The 12353-nt window shown below is 39.8% G+C and overlaps 1 protein-coding gene across 1 annotated transcript; it reads right to left on the bottom strand.

Moving 5' to 3' along the window:
* Window positions 1-5534: 5534 nt before the first annotated feature.
* MAS1 (MAS1 proto-oncogene, G protein-coupled receptor) lies at window positions 5535-6464 on the bottom strand (the record flags this gene model as incomplete). Its single annotated transcript, XM_083350193.1, has 1 exon — window positions 5535-6464. One exon carries the CDS (start codon window positions 6462-6464, stop codon window positions 5535-5537), a length of 930 nt encoding a protein of 309 aa, XP_083206319.1.
* Window positions 6465-12353: the final 5889 nt, after the last annotated feature.

Consider the following 12353-nt stretch of genomic DNA (forward strand, 5'->3'; position numbering starts at 1 on the left):
TAAATTAATATTCTCCATTGCACGTGAAAAATAATAACTGATATAAAATGATGTCAGAAATACAATAAACACTATAAGGAAGTAAGCAGCCAGCATAAAGTCAGCTACTAACAAATTGAGAACATAAACTATGAATGTTGTCTTCTTCACCTTTCTGCAGAGAAGCCAAAAGACAGTTGCATTCCCAATCAATCCCCAGAAACAGATTGGAATGGATAAAGCTGCCACCATTTCCAGGAAAAATCCTTTGCTGCCTATCCGTGGCCAATTGTCTAGCTGTGTGTGATTTTTTTTCATTGTAATAGTGTGGGAAGGCAAGGTAGTTGCTTCTGTCATGTTGACATAGCCAGTGTTCAATAATTCTTCTCAAATCTGTCAAAATTAAACACAATTCTCATTATTAAGCCACTGACATATTTTACAGAACTAAGAAACACTCAAAAGTATCCCTTGTCTGGCAATAATACTATCATTGTGTTGTTTTCACAGATATTTATTGTAAGATAAGTGCTAACTGGAATGTATGCTGACAGTCTGTTTTTTGGAGTCAGAATATAGGTTTATGTTAAGATTTTAATAGGCCCTAGGGTGCTATTCTGTCTTCTGGAAATGTCCTTTGGCTTATCTATTATAACACTATTAACAGCATAATGATTTCACTGGAAATGCTACATTGGTGTTGTCCTTTGTCAAGCCTATTTTGCCAAAACCTGCTCCCAACAGCGTGCAGAATGCTACAAACATACATTTTTATGCATTTTGGTCACCAGCCCATTCTGAACAGATTTAGTGATAACTGAATCTACACGGCCCATTTCCCATCAATTAATTTCTTTTTTAAAGTCAGGAGATGCTAACATCTTTAAAACCTTATCTCGTGTATTTCTGTTATTCCCAACTAACATTTCAATATGTGAGGTGCAATTAATGTTCAATTAGAGGGAATCTTGCACAAAAAACCAGCCCTTTGGGACACCGCATTACTCAGGGCAAGCATTTAGGTTGAAAAATCAGCTGTACTCAGGAAACCAACGTCTATATGGGAGTGTTTACATTTAGGTCACAGCAACCCCTGTTCAAGAAGAATAAAGCCAGAATTCAATCAGACTGTATCATATTTTAAGTTGAAAGGAATTGCAAGGCCCTGATAGGAACAAGGATCCAAGTGAGAGAAGAGGAAACAGTGGCCTCAAACTGTGAAGCCAGAAAAAAGGCAGAATGATTCTGGAAATTTTCCTGGCACAAGAGTTTCTGGAGGACAGGCTACTGAGGGGCTTCCCTTGCCATCTCTTTTGTAAAGTTACCCATTTTTTTCTGCATCATGAGGACTCCAACTCTGGCACTGCAAACCAGACTTGCTTTTGGAAAGATGTCAGAAGGCACAGACGTGTACGCCTATTATAGTTTGGTGTTCTCAGGAGAAAAATAAGGTAAAACATAAAAAATAACATACTACTGCAACGTGCTCTATACGGAGTTACCCTGAAAGAGTATTCAAAAGCTCCAACTGTATAGAATGCAGTGGCACGGACAGTTCTGGAAGTCGTTAAGAGTAGCCTGTGTAACACTCGCTATTATGTGAGCTGCATTACTTGGCAGTTTATTTCCAGGTCCAATTCAAGGTGTTGGTTATCATGTTTAAAGCCCTTCATAGCACAGGGTCCAGGTTATTTGAGGAACTGTCTCACCCCATTGGAATTGGTTTGCCCTACTCACTCCATCAGAAGAGCTCTTCTATGGAGTCCCATTGGCCAAGGAATTTTGGCTAGTAGAGTCAAGGAAAAAAGCATTCTCTGCTGTGGCCCATGACCTCTGGAACATCTTGCCACTGGAGGTGAGATCCACCTTCACACGTTTGGCCTTCTGGAAGGGCCTTAAATATGGCTCTGCAGGTTGGCTTTAGGCCCCAGTAGGGGTGCACTATACTGGAAGTTGTTGGTTGAGTGAGAGTCAAAAAATCTGCCCTGTGCCATTCATGCTGTTGGTCTTTAACCTCTATTTAATTGTTGTCAGTTCCAATGCTTTCACATTTATACTTTTATGCCATTGTAAGCTGGCTTGAATAGCGGTCTCCAACCTTTCCAGCAACACGGACCAGTAGCGGCTGTGGCGGTGGAGGGGAGGGGGATGGTTTCACCCATGCAACCTATTCCTATGCATGCACAAATAGAGCATTACATACTTGCCTCCCGCTTGCACAAACCAGTTTCCAATGGGCTGCAGACCGGTACTGATCTGCAGACCAGGGGTTGGGTACCTCTGGCCTAGAGTCACTTTGGTTAGTGAGGCAGGCAGCATAAAAATTTAATAAATAAATAAAATATCTAATTCTCCAGAAGGATGAACTTGGCAACTTCCCAGTCATTGTTTGAATTGCCTCCATGATTCCTCTCCATTTTTTCTTTTCACCTTTGTTACTACCTTGCTTATTTTCTTCTCAGAAGCTTGATACTGACAAAGTGTGAACAACTTTGGTGATATGTTGCAGCACAGCCAAGGTGTATGAGAACCTTATGACCTCACAGTGGTTCTCAATTCCGCTGTGATGGCATTTTCAAAGTTATCATTAATCTATTGTCTGGGGGCTTGAAGGTCAATAGATTTCAGCAGTTGGCAGATGAGCTGGACCTAAAAGGCAAGATTTTAATTTTCTGAACAGTTCCCCCCCCCATTATTCCATTAATCTGTGGGATTTCTTTTTTCTGACAATGAGATTGCAAAATAGAAGTGTATCTGTATAGTGTCTCAATATTTGTGCACTGACTGATTATAAACCACAATAAAACTGAAGTTGAACTTTGTCATGGTTTCAGAACTTAATAGTAAGATGGGATGGAAATTCCTTGTTTGAACTTTCTTGCGTGATTCTATACAGTTACATTATCTAGTCTAAAAAATGTATTATTACATTCATATTCTACCTTTCCTCCAGGAGTTCAATCTCTAGTCTAGGTAATATTCTTGCCTCCAGTTAATCTCCATAACAAACCTATAGAGTAAATTGGCTGAAAGGTACCAGCTGAAAGATACAAGGATGAATTCCAGAGCACTTGACACAGAGCTTGCAGGTGTGCTGCGTGCATCTGCATGCAAAAATTTGAACACCCTGGATCAAGCAAATACAAGCCTAGTTGTTACCAATTGCTATTTTAACTCCTGCCTTTCCATAATTTTTTCCAGAACCAATTATTTTCCTTGTTGCAACATTAAGATATTTTGTAGGACAGCGATTATAATTTTCAGATAACAAAATAAAGAAACTGGTAATGACTCTTTCCTTGTTTTCTTATTCCCTTTGTCATTTTATCCTATTACACAGATTGCACGTAATTTAAAGATTCTTGAGTAATTCTACAAAAAGAAGACAATAAATAATCCAGAGAATATTTAGCTCTGTTTTTCAGTTCCTATTTCATGAATACTGGCTGAGACTTGCTCTAAAGAATCTTGATATTCCACTTACAGGTAATCCTCAGATTACAACAGTTCAAAGTTACATCACTGAAAAAAGTTGACTTATGATCATTTTCCACACTTACAACCATTGTAGCATCCTCATGGTCATGTGACCAAAATTTGAATGCTTTGGAAAACGGGTTCATATTTATGACTGTCACAGTGTTCTGAGGTCATTGAACAACTTTTGTGACCTTCTGACAAAGTCAATAGGTAAGCCAGATTCACTTAACAAACGGGTTATTAACTTAACAACTGCAGTGATTCATTTAACAACTGTGGCAAGAAAAGTGGTCAAATGAGGCAAAACTCACTTAACAAATGTCTCGCTTAGCAACATAAATTTTGAGCTTAGTTGTGGTTGTAAGTGGAGGACTATCTTTAATTGTAAAAAGGCTTGACCATACAGTGGGAGACCTCTGGCTTCTGCCCAAAAGAGAAAAGGCACTTGGTAAATATGGAAAAAAAGAGAAATAGAATAGGCAGGATAGAAAACTAGGGCAGGCATGTCAAACTCGCGACGTCACGTGATGTTGCGCGACGTATCGCGACTTTTTCCCCATTGCCAGCAATGGGGAAGACACGGTTTTGTCGTGATGCATCTGACCCGCGGGCCAGCAGTTTGACATGCCTGAACTAGGGGAAAAGCCAGAATGCTACATTCCAGGAGTGCTTAAATGACAATAGATTGGATGGTGAAGAAAAGCCAACAACAGACAGGCAGAACAACTTCTTCATTCCTAGTCAGTTATGGACAATTTGAGATTCACTAAAGTTAATGCTAGTTTCTGTGGTATTCTTTTTTTAAAATATATATATATATAAACACAAAAGTATCTACCGGTAACTTGACAATATATAGTTACAAGCTGATCATTTTTACCACTGAAAAAATACACTGTTCTTATCTATAGCAAGAAGGTGCTTACAGTATTTCCAAGAAATACACTGGATCTGAAAGAGCAAAATCTGTGCAAGTTACTCCTAATCTGCCAGGTGCAAAAAATCAGGACCACACATTAAACTCCAGTTAAGTTGATTTACTGCTCATGACTGTGCACAATAATGTGGGCAAATAAGATCAGCACTAAATTGGCACTAGATAAGAGCTAAGAGAATTCAAAGGGGGGGTTGGTGAGGTGAACTTGGATCACTTGTTGGAACATAATGACTCCAGCTGATTCCTATCTTGACTCTGCTCCCAGACTCTGCCTCCTCTTCTCTTACAGTCTTCTCTTTGAACAACGCTTTGAACAATCAGTTCAATCAGCCCTTCAAAGTAGACCAGTCAAGAAAGAGGCCCAGGGGTTCCAGGAATGCTATGCTATGGCATTTAGGGCATGTTAATTTTAAAAGGCCATCCAAAAACTTCAGTTCCCCTTTGTAAGGTCAACAAGGACGAGGTGTGTCTTTTCTTGGTCTTTTTATCATGCTTTCAACAATCCTGGGGTCGAATAATTGTTTTACTAGCCTTACTCCTCTTTTCAGTGCCAGAGCTAAAATCCTCTGTAGTATGGAATTTAAACCATATTAAGTTGTTAAATCCAATTCAAATCCAAAAACATACGCATGTATTGATGCAAATCAGTTTGAAATCTTATCACATATCCAAATTGTCCACAAGTCTAACTATGAATCAACTCTTGCCTCAGCCCACTTTGAGGAGAGTCATTGGTTGAAGTTTTTCTTGGTGATATTTAGTGAGAAGTGAAATAAAACCAGGGAATCCACCAATTGCTTTCCTTACTATCTCCATTCTATCTGCATGGACAGTACCATTTGCTGGCCTCACTACTAAGGCAGAATAGGGACTGGTCATCAAGGCTGCTCAAAGATCAGGTGTTGTTGTGTTTTTTATGTAGCCTTGAGGCACAGCCCTAAGTAAACGATTTGAGATGTGTTGTTTGTAGAAGAGGGTAAGCATAGTATAGAAATTTGTAGGTACATTAGAAGTAATGAGCAAAGCCAAACTTTATGCAATAAATGTAATCCATTTATTCTGGAACTCAAGGCAATAACAAATGGCATAATTTTTGATTAGCATCCCTTTGGTACAATCTTCTTGAATAAGTTCCTCCCTACCTTTCTGTTGTTCCATCATCCAACAAAGCTCTCTCAAGTAATGTTTGGAAAGGTTTTTCACAATCAGTCTTTGTCTTTAAATAGCCAACTATCAGGTAGACATAGGGGTTCCCACTGCTGTCAATGGCATCAAGAAAATGAAGAATGAGAAAGAGAATTGGAATATGGATTTTTGGAACCCAACGGGCTATGATTTCAATAATCCTCACCGAAGCAGCAAAGATAAGAAACAGAAGAACTGTGGCCACTATAGTGATATCAAGTCTTCTCAGAGGAGTTTCCTGGGATACACTCAGCATTCTTGTGAAAATAAGATATGTAGAAAAGACCATGATGGGAAGAAAAACGAGGAGGTTGATTATTACTCTGGCCATTTTTGTAGGCTCACAATGCTGATTAGTTTCCATAAGTAATGTATCAGTCTCCAAGTAGCAAGAATAATATAATATGATGGCTAGCAGGCCAGATAAGCCCCACAAAATGGTACACATGATTTCTGAGAAATGCTTGGGCCGATGAAGTTGATACCAGGCTGGAGAAAAAACCATGACATATCTTTCAGCAGTGATAGCTGTTAGCACATAGGTCTTGGCGTTGAATCCAAATGCATGTGTCAGCTCCATTATATTTAACGAATATAGACTGATAGGAACAGCTTTCAAAAATAAAACAAAAACAATAACATAGTAGATGAGTACAACAAAATCAGCCACTACCAAATTTAGGAAATACACAGTAAAGTTAGTTTTCTTGATTGAGCAGCAGAGAAGGCAGAAGATAATTGCATTCCCAAATAATCCTAAAATGCAGATTGGAATTGAAACTACCATAATTGCTTTTTGCAAAGAGTATCCAGTTTCCAGTTCTGTTGCAACATATTTATGTTGTCCAATAGTATGGAAAGACAAAGAGTATGTTTCTGCCATCTTGCAGCTATCAGTTGATCCTTTTCAATCTGCCAAAAATCAAGCACAAAAAGTATTAGTGCAATGTGGCAAAGTATGTAGTTAGGAAAACTTCGATGAATCAGCTTTTCAGATAGGAATGCTTGTTTGATTGTCCCCACAAGATTGGCTAGAAAAATCTCACCTAATCATCATCATACTTTGGCTGAATGTTTTGTACTAGATCTTCATTTAGAAGGCACACAGATAATGCTTACAAAAGATGGTATGACCTTTACAATTTAGCAGTAAGGTACAGCATAGATCAGTGATAGCAAACCTTTTAGAGACCAAGTGCCCAAAAAACCTGACCCTAACCCCGCTCTGCCCCCACCCGTTCCGCCCCAACCCCCGGCCAACCCTGTCCTGCCTGCCTGCAGGGCCACCCACTGCCTCCACGGCCTGCCGCAGATTGCCCAGGCAGCCCAGCAGCACCATGGCAGCCACGCCTGGTGCCCGCACACCACAGCATCAACTGTGCGCAATGGGGTGCAAGGGCAGAGTCTCGTCCCTGCTGCCCGGCTGCCATGTCCTTGGCTGCGTGCTCAGGGCTTTCCTCCAGGGGGTTGCTGGTGAGGAGAGGGCTATGGGGTGAGGTGGGGCTGGGGCAACGGCACATGTGCTCACAGAGGGCTCTGAGTGCCGCCTGTGGCACAGGTGCCATAGGTTTGCCACCCCTGGCATAGATGTTCCATGACTTTACCAGGAAGTGTCCCTGCAGTTTTATGGCAAGATTTCAGAAGGGATTTGCCCTTGTCTCCTTGGACTGAGAGGGAGACTGGCAGAAGGTCATCCAACTTGACTTGTGCCGAAGGCGGGACTAGAACTCATAGTCTTCTACTTTCCAGTCTGTGCCTTAAATGTTACCCCAAACTAGCTCCATTAAAATATATTAATCAATCAATCAAACAAAAAAACTATATAAAAAAAACACAGATCCAAATAAAAAGATTTTCGCATGAGTAGGGTGGGAGAATAGAGTGGGACCTAGTCTGATGTCCCTTAGGAAGGTGTTGCAAAATCTGAAAAGCTAGTTAAACCGTTCCCTGTTGGAAGGACACCTTCTAAAAGCCTTAATGCCCAGTCTGGCATGTATATAGAAAAGTTATTTTTCAAGTAGTTTAATCCAGGAGTGGGCAAACTTTCTGAAATTTGGGGACCACATGGGTTGCTTGGCCAGCAATTCTGAGAGCTGGATCCACACGTCTTAAAGTTGCTAAAGTTGAGAAATACTGTGCTAGAGGCTGGCACCAGCTTTCTGCATGTTTTTTTTCCTATTGAAAGAATCTTTTTAAATTCAAGTGGGTAGAATTTGGTACCAGCGCAGTTTAGCATTTTTGAGATCTGTAGCTGCAGTATTTGATAATAAACTATAATCCATGTTACTTGGAGATTAAATAGGACACACTAATCGTAAAGCGTAAATTGGGAATTATGACATTTTCATCTTAATAAGAAATTATGAGGCAAAGAACACATCAATTCAGATACACAACTGACAATAACTTGGATCCTTCCCTTACAGGAAAGATTAATTATCATTTGTGGAAATAGCTGTAATCCAGTGGAGATTCCTGCTAATAGGCGGGGGCAGATGATTTTCTAGTTTCTCCTTGCCTTGATAATTTCTCCTGTGCCTCCCTCTCAGCCTTCTAGAGAGATCTACAACAGAGATACAGATTTTAATGGTCACCAGGGACAAATGTGGGAGAGACAATTAGTGTTATGCCCAGTTAAGCAGAGACCTAAGGTGCTGTGTGTTCTGTGATGAACATATATTTGATGTTAGTATTCCAGGATACTTGGATGCTTCATGGATAATTTGTCTCTGATTCATTCATGTAATAAATAATAATATTCCTGGGTTGAGTTTCCTATGCCATCTTTAAATTGCAGTGTAATAGGCTGATTATTTATGACCAAACTTGATGATATTGTTAAGCTGCACAAACTTTTGGATTCTACCATTGGATTGTTCTCCCCATCACTGAACTTCTAATTAATCCCCCCATTAATGCTTAGCTTTCAGAAAACCTATCCAGAACTTGTTTCATTTTCCTGGAGATCAAATAATTTCAAATTTTCCTTCCTTTCTGAATGACAGACCTGATGTGAAATTTCACATGTTCATGCTAGTTTAAAAAAAAATTGCAGAAACCTATCTAAAAACTATTTTCTTCCCCACTGAAATTAAAGGCAGTCCTCACTTAACAATGGTATTTGGGACCAGCAACTCCATTACTAAGCAAGACGGTCTTAAAGCTGATGTCACACGACCATGCCAACTTAACACAGCAGTGGTGATAGTCCCAGTTGAAGTCTGTAGGTGAATCCTGCACAGTTAACAATTCACTGGGCCACATGATCCCCATTTGTGACCTCCTGCTGGCTTCCCCTTTGCTTTGTCAGAAGCAAGCAGAGAAGATTGCAAACAGCAATTATATGGCCGTGGGACATTGTGACATAATTGTGAGCTGGTTGCTCAGTGCCCAAAGTCAGATCCCATGACTCTAGGGATGTTGCAGTGGGCTCAACTGTCAGGACCCATTATTGTTTAGCACCACCATAATCTCGAATGGATGCTCAGCAATGGTTTTTCAATTAGGATTGCCTATATCTACAGTTAATATTATAATGAAAGACCCATCCTTTGGAGCATCTGTGAGGGCAGAGAGTAAGAGTTGAGATGGTGCCTGTGACCATAAAATCAAAACTCCCATGTGGCAGATTACATTAAAATTGGAATGAGGGCTTTGGTTTCACAGTTGTGGCCCCTATCTAATTTTTCTGACATCCTCTCTTCCCCACAGATGCCCTACGAGAACAGGAAGTACACAAGATGCAATCAGTTCATGGTCAGGATGCTATTGAGGACAAATTGGGTTTTTTTATTACATATCAGTCATCTCAGAATAGAAAGAATTCTCACTTAGAATTAAGACAAGAGGTGTAGAGATTCATACTTCTAGTAACATGAAAAATAAAAAATAGTGTTTCTTTAAGGGTAGTAATGCAAAATTTGAGGGCACCGTTTGTTCCTGGCATATTCATTGCAATTATGAGTTAGCAGGCTATGTGAATAGGGAAACAAGATTTGTTAGTTCCTTAGAGTTCTAATCTAATCTAATCTAGAAAGGAGGGAAAACAAACAAAAATGGTCAAATATATGGTCATAAGTATTTTGTTTCTCAGGAATGCTGCCTGTTAGTTGTTTGTGGCTTGTTCGACAATGTGGGACACAGTCATTAGGAGATGGTCTGTTCACAGTCCTGAAGACCCCCTCCCTATTAAGAAGTTAACTCTATTCCAGAAGGCATTATATTTGATTGCTACCAGTTCTATTTTTTTCTGGGTAGATGACTAAATCCATCTACTGTATATCTAACTGGTGGTTTAGGAACTTGTAACTTATTTTATTTTTTATTTTAATTCCATTTATATCCCGCCCTTCTCCAAAGACTCAGGGCGGCTTACAAGCGTAGCAGTAGCCTTCATTCTATGTATATGCCTGCTTATTAGGGCTTTCACACACACACACCCCAAGCGGCATTATTACAAAGTCAGCTTAATTGCCCCCAACAATCTGGGTCCTCATTTTACCTACCTCGGAAGGATGGAAGGCTGAGTCAACCTTGAGCCTGGTGGGATGCGAACCTGCACTAATTGCAGGCAGCTGGTGTTACTTAAGGAGGCATTAGCCCACTGCTCCACCAAGGCTCTTCCATAACTTAATCAAGGAAGAGTCTCTAAATTATGTATCACCCAATACATTCCAAATGTGTCAACTTTCTATTGATGAAAATTAGGTTTTTCATCCCTTTCATCTGTTACTTCATTTCCCTTTCAATAATCGTATGCTCAGTTATGATAGCTGGCAATTTAGCCATGATGGAGTGTTATTATAATAAAGCCACGATGATGTGGCCAATGACAACAACAACATCATTATCAATTTGGTAAGAACAGCAGCTAACTACAAAACTAAATTTTACCGTTACTGCACTCCAGTTCCCCTTCAGTCTTTTCTGATTATGCTTCTGCCTCCATATGAAGCTTTACTGCTTGCTGCAAAAGTATGGCCAACTACATGATAATGGGGGGTCCTGTGTAATAAACAGAAGATGATATTTTCATGACCTCATAGAAACTCTTAGCTGCTATGTTGTAAAGTTCACTTTGTCCTTCATATCAATTGAGGTCTAACTTCATGATTTTGGCTGAAGTCTCATTTGATCACTATGATAGATGAACTATTCTTAGAGTCAAAAAGAGCATTGGGTTTGTTTTGTTTTTTTTTGCTGATAGACCTCATTTTCTCAGCAATTTTTGATGTTACCAGCTGTGAGTTTCTGCTGGGATGGCTTGGAAGCCATGAAAACAAAGATCATGAAATCGCAGTGATTCTGTTCCTTCCAGGTGGGAAGATTCTATAACAATCGACTCTCTTTGAATTCTTCACTTTAAATAGGTTGCTTCTTTTATGAATTTTGGGTTTCATTAATGGAAATGAATAACATGAGACTCAAGGTAGAAATAAATTAACCCCACAAACCCATAGATGGCCAATATGTCTGTTTTGGATGGGGTCGTTGGAGGACCATATTAAGATGAGAAATACCCAAAATCCAGCATTATTGCTGGATGCCAGAAGAAAGTCATGGCTAGAAGTGTTACTCCATTAAATTTTAATCACTCCCACTTTATAGAAGAATCTGATGAGACTGCCTCTGTGGTGATGGTTATGGAAGGTCTAAAATAATAAAAGTGGTGGTGGTGACTTACTTTCTTATACCTTCCCCTTGCAGGCATGCCTACTTTTACCACAGTTTGGAATTTTCATTGGTTCGTAACCCAGTAGCCTATTTTGTTTTTCTTCTGTGCCATCATGCCAATTCTTGGAGATTGCCTGGACCAGTTCTTACAATTTTCTTGGCAAGACTTTTAGAAGTGCTTGCAATTGCCTCCTTTCTAGGGCTGAGAGAAAGTCACTGGCCCAAGGTCACTCAAGTGGCTCTTGTGCCTAAGGCAGGACTAGAATTCATGGTTTTCTGGTTTCTAGGTCACTACATTAAACCAGTTCTCAGCCTAATTTTAATGAAGTATAAAGTATAATGTCAATTTTATTATGGGCTCAAATTCAAGCTATCCAAATGGGCTCATTTTAGATCATTAAGAGTTTGTTCTTTTCCCTGTCTTTGATGAAAATTATCCTGTTTTGATTAGTAGATCCATTTATATTAACATTTACCAAAAAACAGAAGTTGGTTGGGAGATTGCCTTGAAGAAGGAATGCAGAAACTGTTGAGGTCAATTTAGCCATAGGAAGGATGAGGGGCGAAAAACCCCCCACGAGATAACTCTGCCTTGATTATGTATGCATAAGAGGGAATAGAAGAAAACTCTTAATAGGCTTTGGAGATTATAAATTATAGCAATAGTACACCTTATATCGTCTGTTCCTTGACCTGCCCCACCTTGAGAGGTTGACAATATTTGATATAATATCATGTGTTTGATATCATTGTGCTACATGTAATGTCACTTGCACTCCTCTCAAGCACATTCCTACTTCTAGAAGTTGGAATATCCAGCTCATGTGGTAGATGTGCATGGAGAGCAGCAAAAATGACACCATGTAGGACTTATACCCAAAACATGTTTAAGTCATCAGCCACTAACCAAGCTGAATTACCTTACTAGTGATTCTGACAGCACATGATCACATTAACTTAGCTGTGAACTTGGTAGCTTGTGTTTTGGATCCATGCCTCTATTGGCTGGTTAAGGCTTCCAAGAAAGTGACATGGTTGGGTGTATGAGGGGGCTGATATCTATTTTAGGGAAGGGCTGGTTCTGTCAGGCTGCAAGGTG

The sequence above is a fragment of the Vipera ursinii genome, assembly GCF_947247035.1.
Source record: "Vipera ursinii genome assembly, chromosome: 1".
In the NCBI taxonomy this organism is placed as follows: domain Eukaryota; kingdom Metazoa; phylum Chordata; class Lepidosauria; order Squamata; family Viperidae; genus Vipera; species Vipera ursinii.